Here is a 27,305-nt window from a genome sequence, read left to right on the forward strand (position 1 = left end):
TTCAACATGTTTTTATTTGCTCACAACATTCCAAACAAAACGACATTACATTTCAACTATTGCTTTTACATAGGAAGTTAATTGCTTTATCCAAAGTAGACAGAAATCTATTTCTTTATGTTGCCAACCAGCACTCTTTCCCCTAGGGAAAGCTACTGCATAAATATTTTTAGAATACTTCAACAGAAACATAGCCTTGCCCTATAATAGTAAGGTAGTAGTTAGGTCTTACCTGCACTACATTTTAACATTTTTCTTATCCAAAGCTGAAGCTAGGGGGAAAAAGGCTCACTCATGATTTTTCTCAGATTTTTATCAACTCCAGGAATCCTCATTTAAAAACATCGGAGAGGTTCATAAATATGAAATTGAAATTAAGCCTCCCCAGAAGCTGGGTGGACCATTTATCCTGAGAAAATAGCTGCTGGTCCCCAATCACTAATTCAAAAGGATAATAAACATTATTGCCCTTCAAGCCAAATGTCTTCTCTTTGAGCCACGATAACGTGTAATCTTCCCTGCTCTGGCAATGCACACTCCTCCTTCACATTCTTCCAATGTTTCTCCTTTCAGCAAATCTTTGACCAAGTTCTGTTTCACTGAATGCAAAGGGGAGAAACAGCACATAAACAACTAGGGACACTGGAATAAAAATGAAGAGTACATATATTTTCACATAGAAAAATACATACAAATCCAAGTAGCTCATTTTAGAAAAAAAAATCAGGACAGGCATTTTTAAGAAAAGGATTCTGCTTTCTCAATTATAAATGGTGCCAGTAAGACACTGATCTTTGTATCTAACTGTATCACCATATTTATATATATAAAGAGGGGTTGGTCTAAGTTCACTGATATCCCCTGATTTCTCTCAATTCTTCAAAGATTGTCTCTCAGAATGTATTTAAACTGCAACTTGTAATTATATTTTTAGACTACTTTTGTCACTGATTCACTCTTCAGTCTGGCACACACAAAAATTCATTTCAACACTGATTAACTTTTTTGATGCTAAAGCAAACAATTTTCCTTCTACTTGAATTCTATCACTACTTTGGTATTTTATTACTATAGAAACAGGTAAGAGTCTAAATATGGATTTTTAGACTACCTAAAATTCTAACATATATATGTTGAAAGCAAGGAAAAGGAGGATGGCAGACACAATTATCATATTTCTCTTTTCATGTATGTCACTATCACATGAAAATCAGAAGGCTCATGTTATATTCTAATTTACAACTGGTGACATTTAGTTTGGCTTTCAAACTATCAAATCTTAGAATCTATTGGTGGCTTTCAACCAACTTACTACAGAATAGTCTGAAATGGTTACGGATCATCTTAAACAAAAACAGCAATATATTATACAACCAAAGGTGGACTTAAATAATATATTATTGAACAAAATTTCAAATGATATTTAAAAAACATTATTATTAAAGAATTATTAAAAAGGTTTTTCTTCCCCCTAGGAGAAACTTAATACTTGAAAAGTTTCCCATTCTATACTTGAATCATTCTTTAAAAGCATACTGACAAAGGTTTATATCAGTTAAAGACCTCATCTGTTAAAAGATTAAATATAAAGGTAAGTATTTTCTAAATGAAAACTAAAAGACTAACAATCACTTTCCATGTAATGGTAAACACCCTGATAAAATGAACTTTAATGGCTAATACCTGATTCTTATCTCATAGAACTCTGGCTGGATGATAAAGTACAGAAAACATTTAAAGAGATGAAGTCAAGGTATTCCTAGGATTGAGAAGTCTCCCACAAGAAACCTGTTTTAAAATTCCTATAATATGGAAAATCTAAACCACCATTATAGTAAAATTGAGCCCAATTATAACATTTCATCTTGTTGAGAAAAGAATTTCAATGCATGTACTTTTTTTTTTTTGGCATGCACTTTTAATGGATGTGCTATACAACACTGTTATTTTCCAATTGACTATTTTATACCACTCTTCTCTTTGTCAAGTTTAAAGAGAGAAGTCAGTAGACATAAACGAATACTTGCAAGTTTCAGGTCTTGATATATCATATAAAAGCCAGTCCTTAAATGCTTGATATGTACCACTTTAAAGATGTATTAACTATCATCACATTTTAGGTTAAATTATGTATTTATTAGGCTGCTTTCTGTAGGATTTAAGGAGGATTTGGTAATCAGATGGACCTATCTTTAAACTCTTTTAGTTTTGCTATGAGTACAAATGTCAAACACACAAAGACGAAACTGTTCCTGTTAGAATCTCATCACTTTATAATCCTTGACAGCAGTCGCTGCTCTCCTGAGATTTTCAGAGAATAAAGCTATACAAAATGCACAGCCATCATCCTCAGGCTACTTAAGAATCCCACAGACTGTTACAGAAAACCCACAAGGTCACACATCATTATTTAGAAACTTGGTGGCATCAGAGAAAAGAGAAGCAAGACTTAACAGTAAGTAAAATCAACCAACATTGCTTAACTGAGATCTTTAAAAAGCTTTTTTTTTCTCTTGTTAAAATTCGAAGACAGATTTATTGAAATAGCACCTGTTCTTTGAGTATAATCAAGATTTTCTTAGCAGAGCATCTCTTTTCATAAACGTAAACCAACAAGAGAGGCCTCATAAAAGCCCTCACACCAAGCGCTGAAATTTCTTCTCTGTAGCTGATAAAAAAGCAAATACTGAAGATGAGAAAATGTCTTTAAAGCTTTAGAATTACACTGTGATATTTCAAAGTGTGTCATTTAAAAACAAAAGAGCTAATCACTAATACTTCATTCTCTCATTACCTATTACATGAAATAATCAGAGAAACCGAAAAGGCCATAATTCTGTCTTCTCTGACAAAGAGTGTCTCTCTATATGCTCCTGTTGCTCCTATGAGGCAACATTATGACGTGTGATTGAGATGCAAACAAAGAGAACCATGACGAACTATTCTGTTAATTAACCTACAAATAAAATAAGGCAAAGGGAAAAAAAAATCATTTGCAGACTAAAATCCAAAAACTCTTAACAGAGCTTTGAAAAGATACCAACTTGATAGTTACAACACATACAAATGAAAACTGACTTTTACACATTTTAATCAATCAATTTAACAAAAATACCTGATTTGTACTTTTACACTGAATGGGTTAAGTCCCAAGCTCCAAACTGTAGCAGTTCATGTGACTCTACAGAGGGGATCTTTGGAAGATAAGGTACCTTTGGAGGACAGTGTATTAACAAGTGTAAACATACACTGATTGTCCACTAGCTTTCTTAAATAGAATTTCTGAAATATTTTTGTAGGAAATTATATATAAGGTGTGTAATTGATCAGATAATTTCTGTTACAACATATAAATTCTGTTGTGTGTGCAAAATGTGGTAGAAATAGAAGATACTATGGATGACTCATATTTTTAAAGTAAGTGATACATTACAATCCAGTAAGAGTCCTTTAATCTTTTCATGAAACTTCTCTCTGTACACGTTGAAATACATAATGCTTTCTGGCTTTTCCTCGAACCAAAACTTGTCAAATTCATACACAAGATAACCTGCAGTTAAAAAAAAAAACACATAAACATAGTGCTCAATAATGAAATCACACCCAACCATCTCATTTTAAAAGTGTATATCCATTCTTTAAATTCCCTATTAGGATTCAATGAGCACAAACTATCTTTAAGAGAAACCTGAGGAACTTTATAAGAAATATTTTTGTATGTTCAAAGTAAATATCAACTTCAAAAAGATACTTAATTTATTCTTTGTCTCAAAAAAAATCAACAAGTCTTCAAATTTAGATACAACCAAAAGATACCCTGAGAATAGGGGAAGAAGTTATCTCCAGAGACCCCTGAAACAGAAAAATGAAAGTACAAGAAAATGTCAGGCAATGGAAAAAGTACAAAAAAGCTGTTTTCTACTAGATTTAGAAATGAGTTACTTCTGCTTTTTTCAGTGAACTATCAAGCACCTTCTCTTTTTGAAAAGAATACACGAGCACTAAACAGGCTTAATATTTTTGTTTTTCAATATCCTCATTACAATAGCCAACTTAACACTCAAAATGTTAAAAGTATTTAATGAAGAAGAACATGTAAATAGACATATTTACAACAGCAAAATATGTGAATTTAAAACTGCTCCTAAACTCTATTTGGATTCAACCAGATGCATTTATTTAATTACTTAACAAATGCTACTATAGCCGTGGCCACGTGCTCATTCACTCTCATAGCAATCCTACAGTCCAGTGCTGTGCTATTCCCATTTTTCTGTAGAGGAAACAGGTGCAGAGAAGTTAAATGACTCGCCCAAACCACAGTTTGCAAGTGGTCTCTATTATTTTATAAATCAGCCTTGGTTTCCACCAGCATCTCAGTCCGCCTTCTGAAAGGCTGTTCAAGAAGTGACCTATTTCAGATAAATGGGGGAACACAGCCAGTGACTTTACATAAAAGAGTGGCTTCACTATCACAAATTGCATAGTTTGAAATGACTGTAAATTCCATTTTAAAACATTAGTTATAAAGCAAACAATAACAGACAAGAACCGCGACACTTCAACAGTGAAATATCATTTCATAAGAAGGTCAACTGAAGAAAGATTTCAGATTAATCCCTTGATACCAGATCTCTGTCAACTGGGGTATGTGGCAGAATCAAAGGATAACACCTCTTTGAACAGAGAGACACCATCTGCTTCCTGTTCCCAAGAGACAAGCTGAGAATGGTGATCTTATAATTATTTTTAACTGATATTTTACATCTGTCTTTCATTCAAAGTTTCTTCTGTATGTACATTAGCACAGTAGTACGTCTACTCATCCACATATGAACTGAGTCTGTGGTCTCCTGCACCTACCCCCAATATCATAACAGGGATGTGTAATCAGAAATTTTGGAGATTTAACGCTCTTGGTAGCATTAAAAGTCAGACATCCAACTAAGTTTTATAGAACACAGCTTGTTTTTGTATTTCTGGATATCAGGTTTTAGCTATTTACCATACCTTTAATTGCTTTTCATTACCTATTCAAACGACTGTATAGTCCAGAACCAAATGCTCAAGGGTAGAACACTAGTAGTTTCTTGTTTCAGAGTGAGGTGGTTATAATGTAAACTGGTGTCAGAAAAAGACTGACTCAAAAAAACCGAGCCTGTAAGTTGACTTGATGAGACACGAGGAAACTGCAAGAGATGATACCAAAATTCTAGGATGCTGACAGGCCCATAAATGGCCTAAGACTCCTAAAGCCTGGCAGAAAGTGATAGAAAAGAGTTGTTTCTATAAAGCCCCTCTACTGTCCTTTGACTCCAGGAGTTTAAAACACCAGACTTGACAGAAATACCATACAAAATTTCTACACCTACAATTCCCTGTATGCTTCTACTGTCCCTAACCAAAGCTGCAGGGGCACTTGAGGTTTTCCCACAGGGATTAAAAATAGGAGAACCACAGGAACAGGAATTAACTGGTATGAAGGATGTTACTGGGGTGATACAAATGTTCTAAAACTGGATTATGGTGACAGCTATACAACTAAGTAAATTTACTAAAACTCACTGAACTGTACACTTAAAACAGGTGAATTTTATGGTATATAAATTACACCTCAATAAAGCTATTAACAGTCATAACCTTTTTATTATACAAATTTAAGAGTTAAGTTTTTGGAACCTCCAAACCAATGGTTGGTGGCTTCCCAGGATGACACTGCCTATGTGCTTACATGTTAGACATACAGACAATGACAGCAGAACTAAGAAGCTAATCACCACTTGCTGCTTCCAGTCTTGTCCACGGAAGACGATCACAACAAAATGGCAGGAGGGACAAGGAGGAGAACGGAGACAGACACAGATCACAGGGCAATAAACAACTTGAAAGCCAATCTTTCTACATAGAGAGAAACTATGACCTTGTAACTGACTCGTGCAAATGAATTGGGCTCAATCTCCCAACAAAGAAACGTATGTATGTTCAAAAGATAAGGTTTCAAATTATCTTCCAGTTAGAATATGCTGCTTCTAATTAGAGCAGAAAATTGGATTAAAGATTTACTGAGCATGGCCCCGCCAACCAGAACAAGACCCAGTTTTCTCCTCAGTCAATTTCTCTCATCAGGAAGCTTCCATAAGCCTGTTATCCTTATCCATCAGACGGCAGACAGAATGAAAACCACGATCACAGAAAACTAACCACACTGATCACATGGACCACAGCCTTGTCTAGCTCAATGAAACTATGACCCATGTCCTGTAGGTTCACCCAAGACAGATGGGTCATGGTGGAGAGGTGTGACAAAATGTGGTTCACTGGAGAACGGAATGGAAAACCACTTCAGTATTCTTGCCTTGAGAACCCAATCAGTTCAGTTCAGTCACTCATTCGTTTCCAACTCTTTGTGACTCCGTGGACTGAAGCACGCCAGTCCTCCCTGTCCATCACCAACTCCCGGAGTCTACCCAAACTCATGTCCATTGAGTCGGTGATGCCATCCAACCATCTCTTCCTCTGTTGTCCCCTTCTCCTCCTGCCTTCAATATTTCCCAGCATCAGGGTCTTTTCTAATAAAAGAGTCAACTCTTCGTATCAGGTAGACAAAGTATTGGAGCTTTAGCTTCAACATCAATCCCTCCAATGAACACCCAGGACTGATCTCCTTTAGGATGGACTGGTTGGATCTCCTTGCAGTCCAAGGGACTCTCAAGAGTCTTCTCCAACACCACAGTTCAAAAGCATCAATTCTTTGACACTCAACTTTCTTTATAGTCCAACTCTCACATCCATACATGACTACTGGAAAAACAATAGCCTTGGCTAGAAGGACCTTTGTTGGCAAAGTAATGTCTCTGCTTTTTAATATGCTGTCTAGGTTGGTCATAACTTTTCTTCCAAGGAGTAAGTGTCTTTTAATTTCATGGCTGCAGTCACCATATGCAGTGATTTTGGAGCCTGAAAAAATAAAGTCAGTCACTGTTTCCACTATTTCCCTATCCATTTGCCATGAAGTGATGGAACCGGATGCCAGGATCTCAGTTTTCTGAATGCTGAGCTTTAAGCCAACATTTTCACTCTCCTCTTTCACTTTCAAGAGGCTCTTTAGTTCTTCTTCACTTTCTGCCATAAGGGTGGTGTCATTTGCCTATCTGAGGTTATTGATATTTCTCCAGGCAATCTTGATTCCAGCTTGTGCTTTATCCAGCTTGGCGTTTCTCATGATGTACTCTGCATAGAAGTTAAATAAGCAGGGTGACAATATACAGCCTTGATGTATTCCTTTCCTGATTTGGAACCGGTCTGTTGTTCCATGTCCAGTTCTAACTATTGCTTCCTGACCTGCATATAGGTTTCTCAAGAGGCAGGTCAGGTGGTCTGGGATTCCCATCTCTTTCAGAATTTTCCACAGTTTGTTTTGACCCACACAGTCAAAGGCTTTGGCATAGTCAATAAAGCAGAAATAGATGTTTTTCTGGAACTCTCTTGCTTTTTCCATGATCCAGCGGATGTTGGTAATTTGATCTCTGGTTCCTCTGCCTTTTCTAAAACCAGCTTGAACATCTGAAAGTTCACGGTTCACGCATTGCTGAAGCCTGGCTTGGAGAATTTTGAGCATGACTTTGCTAGCGAGTGAAATGAGTGCAATTGTGTGGTAGTTTGAGTATTCTTTGGTATTGCCTTTCTTTGGGATTGCAATGAAAACTGACCTTGTCCAGTCCTGTGAGCACTGCTGAGTTTTCCACATTGGCTGGCATATTGAGTACAGCACTTTCACAGCATCATCTTTTAGGATTTGAAATAGCTCAACTGGAATTTCATCACCTCCACTAGCTTTGTTCCTAGTGATGCTTCCTAAGGCCCACTTGACTTCACATTCCAGGATGTCTGGCTCTAGGTGAGTGATCACACCATCGTGATTATCTGGGTTGTGAAGATCTTTTTTGTACAGTTCTTCTGTGTATTCTTGCCACTTCTTAATATCTTCTGCTTCTCTTAGGTCCATACCATTTCTGTTCTTTATTGTGCCCATCTTTGCATGAAATGTTCCTTTGAACCCCATGAGAACCCCATGAACCGTATGAAAAGGCAAAAATATAGGACACTGAAAGATGAACTCCACAGGTTGGTAGGTGCCGAAAATGCTACTGGAGATCAGTGGAGAAAAAACTCCAGAAAGAATGAAGAGATGGAGCCAAAGCAAAAACAGATTGTGGATGTTACTGGTGGTGGAAGTAAAGTCTGATGCTGTAAACAGCAATATTGCATGTTGCAGGAATGTTACGTCCATGAATCAAGACAAATTGGAAATGGGAAACAGGTGAAGGCAAGAGTGAATATAGACATTTTAGGAATCAGCGAACTAAAATGGACTGGAATGGGTGAATTTAACTCAGATGATCATTATATCTACTACTGTGGGCAAGAATCCCTTAGAGAAAGTGGAGTAGCCATCATAGTCAACAAAAGAGTCCAAAATGCAATCTCAAAAATGACAGAATGATCTCTGTTTGTTTCCAAGGCAAACCATTCAATATCACATTAGTCAAAGTCTATGTACCAACCACTAATGCCGAAGAAGCTGAAGCTGAATGGTTCTATGAAGACCTATAAGACCTTCTAGAACTAACACCCAAAAAAGATGTTCTTTTGTATTATAGGGGACTGGAATGCAAAAGCAGGAAGTCAAGAGATACCTGGAGTAACAGGCAAATTTGGCCTTGGCACACAGAATGAAGCAGGGCAAAGGCTAATAGAGTTTTGCCAAGAGAATGCACTGGGCATAGCAAACACCCTCTTCCAACAACACAAGAGAAGACTCTACACATGGACATCACCAGATGGTCAACACCTAAATCAGATTGATTATATTCTTTGCAGCCAAAGATGGGGAAGTTCTATACAGTCAGCAAAAACAAGACCGGGAGCTGACTGTGGCTCAGATCATGAACTCCTTATTGCCAAATTCAGACTTAAATTGAAGAAAGTAGGGAAAACCACTAGACCATTCAGGTATGACCTAAATCAAAGCCCTTATGATTATACAGTGGAAGTGAGAAATAGATTCAAGGGATTGGATCTGATAGAGTGCCTGAAGAACTATGAACAGAGGTTCGTGACATTGTACAGGAGGCAGGGATCAAGACCATCCCCAAGAAAAACAAATGCAAAACAGCAAAATGGTTGTCTGAGGAGGCCTTACAAATAGTTGTGAAAAGAAGAGAAGGGACAGGTAAAGGAGAAAAGGAAAGATATAACCATTTGAATGCAGAGTTCCAAAGAATAGCAAGGAGAGATAAGAAAGCCTCCCTCATTGATCAGTGCAAAGAAATAGAAAGACTAGAGATCTTTCCCACTAAAATGGGAAAGACTAGAGATTGCTTAAGAAAATTAGAGATACCAAGGGAACATTTCATGCAAAGATGGGCTCAATAAAGGACAGAAATGGTATGGACCTAACAGAAGCAGAAGATATTAAGAATAGGTGGCAAGAATACACAAAACTATACAAAAAATATCTTCATGACCAGATAACCCATGTGATCACTTACCTAGAGCCAGACAACCTGGAATGTGAAGTCAAGTGGGCCTTAGGACGCATCACTACTGAGTCTGAGTAAGCTCTGGGAGTTGGTGATGGACAGGGAAGCGTGGCATGCTGCAGTCCATGGGTTCATGACTGAGTGACTAAACTGAACTCAACTGAATAAGAGCAAAACCTTAACTAAGACATTAAAGTCAATTCTGAGGGGGAAACTTTTGTGTAAAAGATTGAGTATGTGTGTCTTTATGTGTGTGTGTTTGCTTTAAACGTTTCAAGAAATTTGAAAAACATTAGCTTCACTGCTTCCTGAATGAAGGTCTTATGGATCTGACTGACAGAAACAAAGCAACTGAGAAGGTCCTATAACGACTCTGCCACCTCACATATTACTTTGATGATCTTCCTAGTCAGGAGCCAATTAAAATGCTGGTATTGAAAGCAGTGTAAGCAACATTATCCAAAGATGCTCCAGTTACCCCTCTGTGGGGGAAAAATACTGGACAGAGTTCATTTTGTACTGCATTCCCACTTGTCATTCTAACACATTTATTTAAATATGGTAAAATGCTGGCGGGGGGGTAGTTTTTTGGTTGTTTATTTTCCCATTTGTTTTTGTGTTCAACAAGCAGCATTATACAAGCATATATTCATAGAGAAGACAAATAATCTGGAGACAGATGGCCAGGTCCCAGGAATTTCAGCCCTTTGCACAAAGTCAATGAGAGATTTAGGAGAAGAAATCAAACAAGACTAGAGGAGAGAAAAACAGATTTTTCAGTAACAAGATGAAAGAAAACGACTAGATTTTCATTTTAAATAACTATGCTTTCAATGTGGACATCTAGAAGAGGGTCATGACTGAAAGACGAGGGAAAAGGCCATGACAGTAACCTAGTAACAAAGTAACATTACAGTTATGATGGGCCAGAAATAGGTGGACAAATTCAAGAGAAATTTAGGAAGGAGACAAACCTGGAAATTAGGGATTAGAAACTCCAATATTTTGGCCACCTCATGCGACAAGTTGACTCACTGGAAAAGACTCTGATGCTGGGAGGGATTGGGGGCGGGAGGAGAAGGGGATGACAGAGAATGAGATCGCTGGATGGCATCACCGACTCGATGGACATGAGTTTGAGTGAACTCCGGGAGTTGGTGATGGACAGGGAGGCCTGGTGTGCTGTGATTCATGTGGTCACAGAGTCGGACACGACTGAGCAACTGAACTGAACTGAACTGAAAGGCAGGGGAGGTTATGGAAATGGAGACCTGGATGACTCCTTTGAGAATGGATGAAGATGTTATGACCTAAACCCTTAGTATCTAAGTAGTTTCCTATATCCTATGTAAAGACACAAAAAGATCAAGAAAAAGGAGAGTATGAAGCCAGGCTAAATCTGAATTCTTTGCTTCTGGGCAATATCTTCAGAAGATGTGTTTATTCACATTAAACCTTCAAGATTCAAATATCATTAAAATAAAAGTGAAAGGAACAGTTGAAACATGACTGCTTTAGGAAGAGTTACTAGATAGCAACCTAATACAAGAAAAACCTGGTCTTGAAATCAGGGGTATGTGTGTGTGAAACATTCCTTTAAACTTTCTTACAAGAGTAACCAAATGATCGATCTGTCCTTGATTAACAGCATTCATTAACCACTATATAAGAAGAAAAATTCATCTGTAGTTGACTGGAAAATGAATGTCTACAGAAAAACTGCATAAATACTAAATTTGCATACATGTCAAAAAAACTGCCTCACTGGACTTTTTACATCAGCAAATATATAAACTGAAGTACAAAATACTCTTAGAAACCCATATTCCATTATCTTGTTCTTCAAAAATACTAAATAGTAAAATGACAAACACACATTATATATTTGATCAAGGTAGTACATTATATATTAGATATATATATTAAGTGTGTGTGTGGTGCTGGAGAAGACTCTTGAGAGTCCCTTGGACTGCAAGGTCCAACCAGTCCATTCTAAAGGAGATCAATCCTGGGTGTTCATTGGAAGGACTGATGCTGAAGCTGAAACTCCAATACTTTGGCCACCTCATGCGACGAGTTGACTCACTGGAAAAGAGTCTGATGCTAGGAGGGATTGGGGGTGGGAGGAGACGGGGACAACAGAGAATAAGATGGCTGGATGGCATCACCGACTCGATGGACATGAGTTTGAGTGAACTTCAGGAGTTGGTGATGGACAGGGAGGCCTGGTGTGCTGCGATTCATGGGGTCGCAAAGAGTCAGACACAACTGAGCGACTGAACTGAACTGATACACACTTTACTAAGGATTTAAAATTTTTCTTAGAAATATCTACTTTTAACTCATTTCAATACTCACAATAAAACTGGTGAAAGTGTTCCATTGTTGGTATACCAGGAACAAAGTTGTAGAGGTGAAATTTCAAAGCTTCACTCTTCAGTAAGCTATAAGCCATCTCTGTAAGATTGATTCCAACTATTGCATAAGAATACCTATGTCAGAAACATTACCAGTTATCCCAGCTAGCCAAATAGTTCATAAAGCAAATTTTAAACTATGCAAGGAATTAGTAAAATGTTAGTCTGATTAATTTCTAACACAGTATTGATTTTAAAATAATTTCTACATATTAAGAAAGTAAACCAGAATTGATTAAAAATTTTTGTTCTTTAGAGCCTGTTGATTCTCTGGATCTAATCTAAAACATGAAAATAAAGCTCTGGTCACATGAATATCTAAAACCAAAATCCTTTTTAAAAAATCCAAAAGAATACTACATACACCCTTATTGATTTCTAAAATACACTGGGTAATCTGATAGTTTCTCCATTATCAGGGTATTTATTTTTATGATGTAATACTGTTATCAATATAGTGCTTTTTCAAAGATAGGTATCATTCAAATATAAAAATAAATAACGATAAAGCTAATAATTGCAAAGAATCAGACACAACTTAGCAACTGAACAACAACAAAGCTAATAATATCAATTTACATTTCACAAGTTTCAAAGCTATTTCTCATTTTCCTATTCCTAGTTCAAAGCCATTTCTCATTTCCATTTTCAAATCTTCCTCAGAAAATTTTTAAAAGGTCCTCATTTCCATTTTATAGACTATATCTTGTGATAAAAATAACTGAAATACATAAAAAATCAGTTTATGATCACATATATTAAAACAATGTCATGCAGTATTATTTATAAAGTTCTTATTAACTAAAATAATCTAGAAAAATACCCTGAAATACTTTCAAATTCAGATCTTCTAATTAACTTAAATTCAAGAGTTTACAATTTGTTTAATATATCCACCTTACCCTAATTTTGGATGATTTGAACGGGAAAGAATCTGATGAGCTTCACTGGTGTAATTTTCACTGAAATATCTGGAAAAGTTTAAGAAAAATAATAAAATTAACATGCCATTCAAACTGAAGATACCCAGAAGCAATTTTGAAAGCTACTGTCAAAATGAGTCCTATTGCCAAAAGTACCCCAATCTCTATCTCAAATCCTTTAGTGACTCTGAGATGCTTCTCAATCAAAACTTAATTCTGAGCCATCAGGCCTATCTAGTACAGGATATGGGTCCTTTGCTAGCCTTTGAAGTATTTTGACAAAAAAAAATGATCCAACAAGAGATTTTTTTTTATCTATCTTAAGGAAAATCTAGAGTTCTGCCTGTTTGTTCCACATTTCTTATAAAATAGTCACTATCTACCTCTTGGGACACTTCCTTTCACCTGAGTTCATTCCTTCTGTTGTGACTTAAGTCTGCACTGTTTAATGCCATTGTCAATGCAATCAGAAGAAAGTCAATAGCCTTCCTTTTGCTTAAAAATCAAACAAAAAGAAAACCCTCCTTGATGAGTGGTATAATTAAAATACTGGCCATAAAACAGAAATATTAGCAGGTACAGAAGAGAAATACATAAAGGCTCATATATCCTGTTGGTGTGTACTAATGCAACCTCTTTTGAGTTCTTATAGACCAAATCTTATAGAGAAGTCAGAGTTAATTTTATATTTTCAGTCATTTCTAGTACATCAATGGCCATCAAACAATATATCTGGATCTCAGTCATTTTTCAAATTAGTAGTTACTAGCTCTAAATAGAGTAAAAATATCTGCAAATTATTTAAAGGTCTATCAGAATCCCTTACCACAGAACTGAATCAAATCCTATTATTTGAGTTTTAAGCTAAATTATCTTCTGACAAGTGCTGAAAATCTTGATTTCTGAGGAAATTAGCCAAAAGCAAGGTTACTCAGCAAAAGTTAAGAAAGGAAACATCAGAAGAATGTGTATCTAACTGAGCTCCAATTATCTGTGTAGTTTACAAGCACCAAGAAAAAAAGATGGACTTGAAAGGCTAAAAACAAAAGATCTACGTGTTCTGAACAATAATAAATTTTAAAATTCTTTAGAATTTTCCCAAGTGAAAACAAACTGCATTTATTCTACTTAAATTCAAGTTTCTGTTTATCAAATTGGAAAACTGGCAATATCATTTTTTTGTTATTATCATTATTTTTCAGACTATTGTGCTTTATTTTTGAAAAGCAGACATATAGGGAATTTTCCTACTCATAAATTTAGGTAATACAGAAAATTAAATACTTTTGTTACTGGAAAAAAACCTGTAAATATCAAAGCCCTACTATATCTTCTACTTTCCTCCCAAATAGCCTTATCCAAATTGATCTAGATTTTTTTTCTCAATACTAACATAAATTAGCTCAGTTTGGGGATTAATTCTTTCACAGTAACAATTATATGAACTTTGTTATGGTTAGGGTTCCCACCCTAAGCATTTTATAGCCTATAAATCGCTTCTCAAGGACAGGCCCAAACACTAGAATATCTCCATGTGCACATTCATGTCCATATTAATCTTCCAGGTTAATTTCTAAAATAGAGTTGGTTATCAATTCTGATTTTAGTTACATATTTTGAGATTTCACATATACGCCCAAGCATAAATATTAAAAAAGAAAAACAAGAGAGAATTCATATAGGCTCTGAAAAGTCAGGGATTTAGATCACTTGTCACAGATGGTGAAGAATAAGTGTGAAGAGATTATTTTCATCTTGTGTGCTTATATTTCCTAAAATGGAATTAGAGAGCCAACAGAGAAGAGGCAAAAGGATAAAAAGAGTAGGAAAAGAGTACATACAATTCCTTAAAAGGTATCAGAAAGGTAGGAAGAGGAAAAGTTGGTAAGTAAAGAAATCATACACACACACACAAAGTATATGGCCAACATCTTCAAATTTTTGCCAGCATATTAGTAAATACTAATAGCACAGCAGCTACTAAAATTCAGAGATAGTATGAAACAACCAGATTAATTCTTACTAAAACAAGATTGAAGATTACATAGAATTTCATTTAGAGAAGAAAAGAAAGTTTATTTTCACTTACACAAGATTGATTAATCCAAGTATGCCCATGCCTCTGAAGTCTGTTTTGGGATCATCACCCTGGAAACCAATGTCAGCCCACTGCTTGGAGATTCTAGCCTTCAACTTTTTCGTGGGCATTAGAAGATTCCAAAGCTGTATAAACATGCTTCCATATTACAAACAATAGTGATGCTCTTAATTACCAAGACATTTTCCTTTTCACAGCTGACATACTGGTAAGCTGAATGCTTTCAATTAAATTACTTTTGTAGACAAATCACAGGCTCAACAAAGACTATAGAGAACATTTCAGTTATCCTAAAAAATGTAGCACACTTATTCCAATGCAAAAGATTGATACAAAGAACAACAGATTTTGAAAAGGTAACAAATACACAGAAATCTAAAACAATAAGATGTCTTTACTTACTAACTAATACATATACACTAGCATTGGTAAACTGCTTCCTTGAGAAGAACATAGTGCTAGGCGCTTGCCCCCTGACTCAAACACTATATTCTTAAGTAGGCTTTATTCTAATGGCGGGTGATTAGTCCCTAGTCAGAAGGAATAAAAGTCTGAGACAGGGAGGATATCATGGAGAAACAATACCGATAATATTAAAACCTATATGATCATTATTTTTTCAAATTTTCATAGTTTTAAAAGAAAAAAGTATGACTTGTCTGTAAGTAAATATATTCCTCAAGACTGAGGATTTAAGAACAGCTATCAACTATTGGATAGCAACAAGCTAATCAATGCAAACTAAAGTTTAAAAAAAAAAATCAGTCATTTTCCAAACTCAACACCACAAGTCATCAAACAAAACAGACTTACAAAAGTTGGTAAGAAAGTTTGTGAAAACTTGCAAAACAGAAATACTTGCATGTTTTTTTCCATTTCACTATCATTTCAGGCATTGTTGAGTAAAGCAATCCTAATGAAAGGAGTATCCTGTTACCTAGAATGAAATGTGGAGACTGTGTGACCTTAGTGTAGGACAGGGTCAGGACTCTGGCCCTGAAGCTAACACAGTCATCAGACTGGGTTTTCTCTGGTCCCTCCTCTGATCACTAACACATGCATCTGCGCCTCTCCATGAGCTCAGCAAGCATCTGATTATGCCAAGAATGAGGCCCACAGCAATGTGATGAGAGAAAAGGTAAGACTACTAACACTCAAAATTTACTCTGAGTAAATATCAGATTTCTGGGTTTCACCTCTGGAGACTGTGATTTCATAGGCCAACTTGGAACTCTGGATTCTAAACGTTAAAACACTGGTTAACTTTAGTCAAGGAGGCCTTTAGACTGCACTTAGAGACACCGATCTCCTCAGCCCATGACCCTGCTGAGTTTGTGTGAGGCTAGGTGATTCACTGCCAGCCACTGGCTCTTCACCTTCCAGTAAGTTTCATGATGAATCACCAAGATGAAAATTCCCCTGACTAAAATGCTAGGACTTGGATCTTACTCCTCTAAAGAGAAGATATGGTGTAGAGAGGGTCTGAAGTTAAGGCGATAATGATGATGAGAAGGTTATAAAGAACAGTCCAGCCTCAGTGAGTGCCAGGCACTAACTATGCTAACACCTGAAACATAAAAACTCAACCCGCAGCAAACGTCCTTTGAGTAGTTTTATTATTCTCTTTGCCAAAATCAAGTTTTATTTTTAAAGTTCGGTGAAGTGCATATTTATATGCTTTCTGAAAACAAGGAAAAAGTGTTGTTGTTTTTAAACTTGTCTCTCACTGTTACTTAGATACTCTCTTACTGGAATGATGTTTCCTTCCACAGCACTTTCAGTTTATAACTAAACTAAACACTAGGTGCTCTGTGCTGTCTTCCCTAACTTTAAACATTAAAAAATACAATTAGAATAGGTGAAGTGGATGGGCAGGTGACTCATTTCTGTTTCAGAACTCATCATTCTAAGATCGTCCCAAAGCAAATGACTTCATCTTTTCTAGGCCCCAGAACTAAACTCATCCCTCAAACAAAGGTACTAAAGTAGATGATTTGGAAAGTTTGCTCCAGGTCTAATCTCTCATTTTGGCACTGCACCGGCCTTATATACTTCTACTCAAGAAATAGGAAGGTTCTAAGTAAATTTCTTTACTCCCTTAATTTTTAAATCTATTGTGCCAATACTCAGCACGTTTCATAAATCCCCAAAGATCTGAAATAATAATCTGAAAAGGGACCTCCATGTTCACAGTTTGGGAGGAAGATGAAAAAATGCCTAATTTATATGAGGAATTCTATAAAACGTAGGGGGGAAAAAGTCTGAAGCTTGTGGACTCATACTTCTCAGCTGAAAAGATCTCCCTTTTTAAGTTTATGATTTATTTCAGAATAAAAAAACATTAAAATAAAATTTGAATATCTTATTCTTATAGAAAATTACAAAAATAGTTAATGAAAAATCTTTCACCAGCATTACATTTTCTAAGAGGCAAAGAAATCAGATAGCTGTGTAAGCCTCTAGACGTTGCACACAGGTCTTACTATCTTAAGCCTGATTTATTTTCCAGTGTCATTCAAAATACAGAATGCCAAAAACTTACCTTGATAAGCAGCTTTTCATGTTGCAGGTTATCAGAATCATATGGCTTTTTTCTCACACTTTCTACATCCAAATAGAGCTGTTTGTAACCGGATATCTGTAGTAAGCATGCCTTCATGCAGATTTTAAAACTGAAAATGATAAAAATTATTTTTAATAAACATACCTTCCTACCACAATAAAGTAACACCTTCCATAGCTTGTGGTTCTTATGTCTATTTAGAAAGCAATTTCCACTTTTCAGTTGCATACAATAAGCATCAAGTGCCTCTGAAAACACAAAACATTATACAAAGTATCATGTAGGATAAGATAGAACAAGGCCTAGAAAGAGAGCAAGATGGGTAGGAAAAGCAAACTTTGCAAACTGGAAAGTGTGCAAATCCTTCATTTGTTCACTTCTTTTCACATTTTCTCCGAGCAATCTCACACATTTCCCAATTTTAATTGCCCAATATTAACAGCAGACGTGGTTTTCCAAGTATGAAATAACATACATCACCATGACAAGTTCGTCCAAACACAACAGCTTATCTTTCCTGAAGAAGCATGCTCCTTCTCAACTCAGTCTCTCCATCTATTCCCAAGCTAGAATGCTCTGAGTTCTGATACTCCTCTCCATCAAAAACACATCAAAAGGTCCCTGAGCCCTTATCCTTTCTGGCTCTGAAATGTCCTTTACAGTCCCCATCATATATCTGTTTAACCTGGTGTATTCATGGCTTCGTCATCTCTTGTCCAAATGACTCAGTTTCTTGTTTTGTTTTTATCGCTTCTACCAGCCTCCTATATCCTCAAATTTACCCTCCATCTTCCTCAAATACATATCTGATCATGCAGCTTGTTTGCTTAAAAAAAAAAAAACCAGAGGACAAATCCAAGTTTTTCAGTGTGACATGTGAGACTTTGCAATGTGTCTCTGATCTCGCACCCCCTCACTTCTCCAACCTCTGCTCTGTGCCTATCCAACGCTCTGACTACAAAGGACTCCCTATCATTTCCAGATACGCAAGGACTCTGTGCCTTGTAGCCTCTTTCTCTGCATGAAATGTCCTCCCCGACCCACTCAGTGAGGTACAGCTCAATCATTCCCTTTGTGGAATTATCATCACAGTTCTCTCCTGCTTACCTTTCCCTGTTTCAGCCTAAATAAATGACTCCTTCTTCAATATCCACATAGAAAATACCAAATGAAGAAAAAATTGCTGAATATTTACTATCTCAATAAACTTGTGCTGAGAACACAAAACTGGAGTAAGGCAAGTCCTCCTCTTGTGGAACTCAGAATTCATTTGGGGAGGAGCAAGAGAAATCAGTGACTATGGGACAATGGGCTAATTGTGTCATAGAGGACCTTCCTGGAGGAGGATAGCGCAACTGAAGTTTGAAAGACAAAGGAGGACACAGGTGCTGAAGTCACATGTAACTTTGGGAAAGTAATGGTAAGCGATTTTAGAAAAGGCAGATGATAAACTGGCAATAGTACTGGATTGGGACCCAGTGAGTGAGTGAGTGAAGTCGCTCAGTCATGTCCGACTCTTTGCGACCCCATAGACTGTAGCCTACCAGACTCCTCCGTCCATGGGATTCTCCAGGCAAGAGTACTGGAGTGGGTTGCCATTTCCTTCTCCTGGGGATCTTCCCGACCCAGGGATCGAACCCGAGTCTCCCACAATGAAGGCAGACACTTTACCTTCTGAGCCACCAGGGAAGTCCTGGGACCCAGAGATACAGGTTTTAGATCTACTACTCACCTCTCTGGACCTCACTTCCTCATCGAGTGAAGTATAAGGATTGAACTGGATGATGTTCACAAACCTTTCACCTCTAATGTTTCACAACTTTGTGTGATCTTTAACCTCACAGGATGTAAGCACACGATAAATGAGAATACTGTAAAAACACACACCTGGCATCCTTCTCAGGGTTAATATTCTTTTCCTTCATTATATCTTCTACACATCTGTCCACTTCACTCTGAACAACAAGTGTAGCTTTCTGTAAAACCTATTTGTGTGAAAGAAAGCTGTGTGAGAAAAATCTCTTATAGCTGGGGCAAAAAAGGAGTATTTTCAAAAGGGCAATTGTGCTGTCTTTTTAGTACTGAGTTCTAAAGAGTTCTTTACTGGGTATCAGTCCTTAATCAGATACATGTGCTGTAAATGTTTTCTCTGTGGCTTGCCAAATCACTTCTTAAAGGCGTTTTTGATAAGTAGTTTTTATTCTGATGAAGTCTAATTTTTCGATTTTTTTTCTTAAATGGTAATGCTATGTCTTCTCTAAAAGAAACTTCTGCTTAACCCATGCTAGAAGATATATATTCTCCTATGGTTTCTTTGAGAAGCCTTAACGTTTTAAACATAGGTCTAAAGTCCATATCAAATTAATTTTCACAAGGAGAGAGTGATAGGCGCCTCCCCACCCCCTAACCTCCCAATTTGGTTCCAGCTGTTCCTGCACTTTATTGGTTTTCCAATACTTTCCTGATCTCACTGAATTGCTTTAGTATTCTTTTTAAAAATTACATATGGTCTATGTCTGTTCTTTCACCTGTTATATTTATCTCTTTGCCTAGAAAGTCTTGGAAGTCAGATAGTATATGTCCTGTAACTTTGTTCTTTGAGAAGACTATATACTAGGTCCCTTCAAACTCTGTATCAACTTTAAATGAGCTTGCCACTCCCTTCAAAAATAACTTGCTGGAATTTTGACTGGAATTGCATTGAATCCACAGGTCAGTTTGGGAACTGGCATCATAACAATATTGACTCTTCTAATTAATGAATACAGTATATCTTTCCATTTTAAGTTTTCTCAGGAAAAGGAGTTGTAATGTGGAAGTCTTACACAGCTTTCATTAAATTTATCCCTGAGTATTTTATATTGCTGGATGCTACTGTAAGTGGAATTATTCTCTTTTTTGTTTTTCAGAAGTTTATCTTTACAGAAACATACTATGTCCTAAGACATTGCTAAATTCATTTACTAATAACGCTAGTAATTTTTAGATTTCTTAGGATTTTCTATACTCATAAAACTATGCCATCTGTTAATAAAGACAGTTCATTTCTTTTCACTCATTATGTCTTAATTTATTTTCTTTGCCTTACTACACTGCTTAGGTCTTCCAGCACAATGCTGGATAAAAGGAGAGTAAACATCCTCGTGTTTTTCCAACTGAATGTGCAGAGCATTCAATATTTCAGTGTAGTATATCATGCCAGCCTTTAATATGATGATGAAGTTTCCTTTTATTCCTAGTTAGCTGAGTGTTTCTGACCATGAATGGGTATTAAGTTCTGTCAAAAGTTTTTTTAATATCTACTGAAATGACCATGTTTTTCTGATTTACTTTGTTAATGTGGCAAGTCACATTCATTGACTTTGAAAACACTATTATTTTTATATATTACTGCTTCCATATTAACATCTCTAGTCTTAAAACAACCATGTGGATATTAATACCTTCCTTTTACAACGAGTAACTTTCACAAAGTCAAAGGAAGTGACAGAATCTGAACTTAAGACTTTTTTCATAGAAATAAAAGAGTAGAGCAAGTTAATGGAAATATCACAAAATCAGAAATCAGTTTTACTCTACAAAGTATGGATAAGTGAAGTACACAAATGAGATACAACACACACCATAAATTCTATGTCTAAACTGATGAGACTTCGCCCATTAGCTTATTGAAAAGTTTATGCTAGATTTAAAACTTGAAGAAAACAAAGCTCCTGTGATTTAATTCAGTAAGTATTTAACCACCCACTTGTTGACCATTTCTTTTCAGTATGCTCTTGAAAACACAATTAGCAATTTTCAAATAATAAAATCATAAGAATACAATTTTAATGTTTAGTTCTCTAGGGAACTTTAGTAGCCAGTAAAGGAGATAAAAGATAATGAACATTTTATTTTCTTTAAACTTGTAACAACTACCTTAAAGCTTCCAGACACTTCACCTCAGCCCACCTTAACCCTTACATCTCCAGATGCCTGTTTATAATTACATTAGATTTTGTTCTTTACTTCCTGTTTCGTATCCCAAAGACCCTGATGGAGGGTTGAACATATAGCAATCACTCAAATCTTTGCTCAAGGATTTGACTAAGGCGTTAGAGTTCTTAAAAAGTAACATCTTATATACAGTCTCACTTAATTCGGGCATAATTTTATAACACATGAAATCCCACTAGCAAATTCCATGACTGAAAATGTTAAAATCAATTTTAGTAACAATAGTTACACAGACAGATCTGTGAAAGAGAGTTCCCAGTTCCAGAATCTCTCCAGATGTTCATCTACAATTTATGATGTTGTTACTTCATGAAATCGTGTTCCAAGTTATTAAAAGAACTATATGGGTGGATAGGTATAAAAAATTTTTAGAATCAGCAATTTGGTAACACTCTAGATCCCTACAGTCTCATTAAAGAAGGAGAAACAGATTCTGAACAAAATAAGATTCTGTAAGATTCTAAACAAAAAGGTAGGACTCTGCACTACTCCCCACAATATTCATTCATGTATAAGTTATACCGATCATTTATAAATAAAAGACTATATCAGTAAAACACCTATTTTATAGGTCACTCTCCAGAACTTAACTGATAAGCTTGCAACATTCAACAGTGTCCATTTTCTTTCTGGAATGAATCAGGAACTCATTTCAGTATCATTAGACCCTAGTAGCAGGTCAACATTTTTTGACCCTAAACTCTAGATCCACATTGTACATCACAACCAAATATAAACATATATGAATATCTGAAAAAGTAACAGATGTAGAGTGACAGTGAAGTCGCTTAGTCATGTCTGACTCTGTGACCCCATGGACTGCAACACGCCAGGCTTCCCTGTCCATCACCAACTCCTGATGCTTACTCAAACTCATGTCCATTGAGTCGGTGACAGCATCCAACCATCTCATCCTCTGTCATCCCATTCTCCTCCCACCTTCAATCCTTCCCAGCATCAGGATCTTTTCAAATGAGTCAGTTCTTCACATCAGGTAGCCAAACTATTGGAGCTTCAGCTTCAGCCCTTCCAATGAATATTCAGGACTGATTTCCTTTAGGATTGACTGGTTGGATCTCCTTGCAGTCCAAGGGACTCTCAAGAGTCTTCTCCAACACCAGAGTTCAAAAGCATCAATTCTTCGGTGCTCAGCTTTCTTTATAGTCCAACTCTAACATCCATGCATGACTACTGAAAAAACCATAGCTTTGACTAGAAGGACCTTTGTTGGCAAAGTAATGTCTCTGCTTTTTAATATGCTGTCTAGGTTCATCACAGCTTTTCTTCCAAGAAGAAAGTGTCTTCTAATTTCATGGCTGTGGTCACCATCTGCAGTGATTTTGGAGTCCAAAAAAATAGTCTCTCAATGTTTCCACTGTTCCCCCACCTATTTGCCATGAAGTGATGGGACCAGATGCCAGGATCTTAGTTTTCTGAATGTTGAGTTTTAAGCCAACTTTTTCACTCTCCTCTTTCACTTTCATCAAGAGGCTATTTAACTGTTCTTTGCTTTCAGCCATAACGGTGATGTCATCTGCATATCTGAGGTTATGGGTATTTCTCCAGGCAATCTTGATTCCAGCTTGTGCTTCCTCCAGCCCAGCATTTCACATGATATACTCTGCACATAAGTTAAATAAGCAGGGTGACAATATACAGCCTTGACGTACTCCTTTCCCGATTTGAAACCAGTCTATTGTTTCATGTCCAGTTCTAACTGTTGCTTCTTGACCTACATTCTCAGGAGGCAGGTCAGGTGGTCTCGTATTCCCATCTCTTTAAGAATTTCCCACAGTTTGTTGTGATCCACTATGTTATTCAAACAAGAGTCTAGATGACCCACACTCTACCTCTGCCATACCAACTAATCTATATACAGAGGAAAAAAACTGTGAACTACTATAGGGAAGTATAGCATGTGTTAGACTGAATAATCGGCCCCTGTTTTTCATTCCATGTAACTGAATTACTTACCCACATGGTGAGCAGAATGTATTTCTCCATCCCTTGACTTGGGCTTGGCCATGTAACTTATTCTAGGCATGTTAATGACACATGACACAAGAAAACTTAAAATATGTTTGTGTGGTTGGAGCTCCAACGATTCACTATGAATCAACCTGGATTTTTTTCAGTCTGGATCCTAGAATGAGACAACTGGAACAGACCTGAACTTGGCACCAGCTTGAGCAAGAGCCTGTCCAGTCGGCCCACAGATATATGAGCAAGAAATAACTAACTTTGGTATATGTCACTGAGATTTTATAAGTCTGTTACATAGAAGACTCTAAAAAGAGCCCCTTCGAATGCAAAGAGATCAAGGCAGTCAATCCTAAAGGAAATCAACCCTGAACATTCATTGTTAGGACTGATGCTGAAGCTCGAATAATTTGGCCACCTGATGTGAAGAGCCAACTCACTGGAAAAGACTCTGATGCTGGGAAAGAGTGAAGACAAAATGAGAAGTGGGTGGCAGAAGATGATGGCTGGATAGCATCACTGACTCGATGGACATGAATTTGAGAAAACTGTGGAGACAGTGAAGGACCGAAGAGCCTGGTGTGCTACAGTTCATGAGGTCACAAAGAGTTGGACACAACTTAGCGACTAAACAACAACAACAATACAGCAATAGCTGACTAATCAATAGCATGAGTAATAAAAAGTGACTTATTTTGGATCAAAAGGTCTTCTATTGAAAACCCAAATAACTATCCAAACCTATCCTAAGGACGCAATCTATGAGAAGGCTTTCCCCCTGAACACTTTGCTTTCCCACAAGTTATCAAGCTTTGAGGTAAAATAAACAAGCAAAACCTCAGAACAGAACAAATTATTCAAATACTTCTTTGTGACAAGTATTGTACAGTCCCTGCACCACCCCCCCACACACACACAAAGAGAAAAAAGTGTTTTAAAAAATAGAACACTACTTCTTAAGTGGGAAAACTTCACACAATACTCTTTACAGCAAAGACTTTTCTAGTAGCACACTAACAATAATTAACTCTAAAACCGAGACATTCTTTTAAAGGAAAAGTATCTCCAAGTTAATTTTCTAGAATTATTACCTTGATATGATCCTACCTTATTCTTGGAGTATGTCAAAGAATTTTCTGAAAAGAAGAAAAAGAATATTATTACTTAAATGCTGTTTGTGAATTACTCTATAAGCAAATATTATAAATACTGAGAAAATAATTATTTTAATAGCTCTAGGTGATACAATAATTTTTACATTTTTTTCTTATCAAGATGTACTTTGCTCTCCTCAGAGCAGTGAAAAGGGCAACTCTTAAGATCAAGAAAGAATTTCAGTCAGAAAGTTGTGAAAAATCTTAGGAAGTAATTAAACTTCGGTCATCCAGATGCCCTGAGGTTCCCTCCCTGACCGTCTGCCATTCTTCACCTGTTGTCTTGCCTCCCGACACCCACTCCTCAAATCTAACAGGGGTGGATTTCTTAGTTGAAGCGCACTTGTTCGACACAAAAGAGGTTTTGGTTAAGTCATGATTTTCCCATTTAACACAGAGAACGTGAAGTGCAGTCCATCCTTGGTCTGCCTTACTCTGGTCAAAGAGAAATGACCTCAATCACACTTCTCATTCATCTGTGTTCCAATTCAGCAGGGAAAGCTGATCAATTTTAAAAGGTTCTAGAGCAGCACTGTTCAACAGAAATACAATGCAAGCCCAAATGTGGACCATGGATGTTCACATTTAACATTTACATCTTAACATTTTCTAGTAGCCATATGATAGTAACAGAAACTGATAAAAGTAACATTAATATGTTTTAACCCAATGATCCAAAATATTATCACTTAACATACAATGAATATAAACAATTAGTGAGACACCTTTACATTCTTTTCTCACATAGTCTTTGAAATCTAGCATATATTTTATACTTCTGCACTTCTCAATTCAAACCAATCACATTTCAAGTGTTCAATAGCCACATGTGGCTATTGGCTACACAGTATATGACAGAGCAGATTTCCAGTCTAATGATCTTTCTTAGGGATTACCAGATACCTGTCATTATTCTTTCATGAACTGCACTGAGAGATTAACACTGAAGGATGCTGAATGTAAAAATGGATCTCCTTTACTTAAGTGAAAATTTCAAAGGGGTGATAGTAGTAGATTTTTTTTCTAGAAAGTATGTTGCAACCATAATCTAAGATACAACTGATGAATTGTTTTTCCATAAAATCAGTTTTAGAGTTAGAAGGAGTCAAAGATCATGAAACAGATTAAGTGACTTGATCATGATCCGCAAGAGCATCTGTCACTATCAGTACTGAGAAAAACAGAATCTTATTCGTTTTGAATCATTCTTTTTTGAAAAACATTACCTATCCTGTGTGTCCGTTGAGCACCTACATAGGTATCAAAAATTCGCTGCAATTCACATTTTCCAGTCATCTGTCGTAAGAGCCATTTCATCCAAAATCGAAAAAAGTGCCCATAGAAGAACTCCCACAAAGCAATAAACATTTTTTTTTCCCTGCAGAAGGAAATACATGACAGGTTTAATGACCCTAAATTGTATTTTTTAAAAGGGGAAAAATTAGTTTATCCAACTCATTGAATCCTGAATTATACTGTTAATCCATCATGTCTGTTTTGTAGTAGTGTTATGCATCTAAGACAATGACAGGTGTAATATACGCCATTTATATTAATTACATGATGCTGGTCAAACGGGCTATTTACCTCTTTTAAACAATTAACTGTAAAAATCAAACTATTCACTTAGATTCGAGCTCTCGGTTCACTCTTTCTTATTCTTTGAGAACAGGGATCAACAGCCCAAGAACGAAAGAACCCCAGCTAAGCAACGATTAAATCAAGTACAGCATATATCAGAATTGTTTGCATAAGGAACAACTCTTCTTAACCCCGTGGATAATCCCAGTTACATGGGTCCCAGTCAGGTGATCCCAGCAAACAAAAACACTACGTATAGCTTACAAATTGAAGTACAGAAGTTGAACACGGAATAGATCACACCCTGGCTAATTGCTGATTTTCCATTCAACAGGTGAAGGGCAGAAATACTAAGAAGAGTGATAAACTACACACCCTCGATAAAACTTAATCTTTATGCCCTAAGGGAAAAAACCTTCGGTTCTTAAACGAAGCGGGGTCGGGGAAATGCAAGTCAGGAGGAGTTACTTAAAAACTCAAGGAAAAGCTCCTCTCCTTCCTGGCTTAAATATTCCCACCGATACAACATCTCCAGAGGGATTGTCACATTCGAAATCCCCTCAACTCAGCGCAGAATCTGTGCAATAAGACACGGGCTGAACTGTGACTTTAAAAAGAACCCATCTGGTCCGCGCTCATCAGAACAAAAGACGCCGAACTGCCCAGCAGAGCGAACGCCAGGGTCGCGGCGCCGGAGCGCCCCAGCCCCCGGGCCGCTGCGCCGCCGAGCCCCCTCCCGGAGTCTGGCCGAAGCCAGCTCGCGCCCGGCCCGCGAGTGGGAGGGACCGGCTCGCACAAAGCCGCGCCGGCCCGGACGCCCAGGGGACTCTCCGCAGGGCGCCACGGGGCTCGCGCGCCTCCAGCGAAGCCGCACCTAAGCAGCGCCGGGCGAGAGGAAAACAAACAGCGGCCACCTCAAAGGAGCGGAAGAACTAGGCGGAGCTGGAGCTGCCTCGGTTTCCCCAACTGCAAACTGCCGGCAACGGAAACGACGCTACTAGCCGCGCGCTCCCTGCAAGCACCGCGACCCGGAAGTCGGGGAGCGAGGCGG

The 27,305-nt window shown here is 37.2% G+C and overlaps 1 protein-coding gene across 2 annotated transcripts; it reads right to left on the reverse strand.

Moving 5' to 3' along the window:
• ELMOD2 (ELMO domain containing 2) lies at positions 1 to 27,305 on the reverse strand. Of its 2 annotated transcripts, none has more exons than XM_055404827.2 (9): positions 27,169 to 27,305; positions 25,900 to 26,051; positions 24,627 to 24,655; positions 19,431 to 19,528; positions 17,523 to 17,652; positions 14,972 to 15,105; positions 12,862 to 12,930; positions 11,901 to 12,034; positions 1 to 3,550 (listed from the first exon to the last, which is right to left on the reverse strand). In XM_055404827.2, the coding sequence occupies exons 2-9, from the start codon at positions 26,039 to 26,041 to the stop codon at positions 3,405 to 3,407; spliced, it is 882 nt and encodes a 293-aa protein (XP_055260802.1). In that variant the 5' UTR covers positions 26,042 to 26,051; positions 27,169 to 27,305; the 3' UTR covers positions 1 to 3,404. The 2 variants fall into 2 exon arrangements, with proteins under 2 accessions (XP_055260802.1, XP_055260803.1); XM_055404828.2 differs by having other exon boundaries at positions 27,129 to 27,295.

The sequence above is a fragment of the Moschus berezovskii genome, chromosome 19 (genome assembly GCF_049115385.1).
Source record: "Moschus berezovskii isolate FMDL1 chromosome 19, NW_MosBer_1.0, whole genome shotgun sequence".
NCBI classification, from domain to species: domain Eukaryota; kingdom Metazoa; phylum Chordata; class Mammalia; order Artiodactyla; family Moschidae; genus Moschus; species Moschus berezovskii.

Bases quoted from the DNA above. Each gene is read 5' to 3' on its own strand.
- ELMOD2 (XM_055404827.2), bottom strand. From the start codon at position 26,041: ATGTTTATTGCTTTGTGGGAGTTCTTCTATGGGCACTTTTTTCGATTT. The intron at 15,106-17,522 runs GTAAGTTTTTGG...ATGTTTATACAG, and splicing joins ATGAAAAGCTGCTTATCAAG to CTTTGGAATCTTCTAATGCC. The intron at 3,551-11,900 runs GTGAGTATTGAA...TTTTAACTGCAG, and splicing joins ACACTTTCACCAGTTTTATT to GTTATCTTGTGTATGAATTT.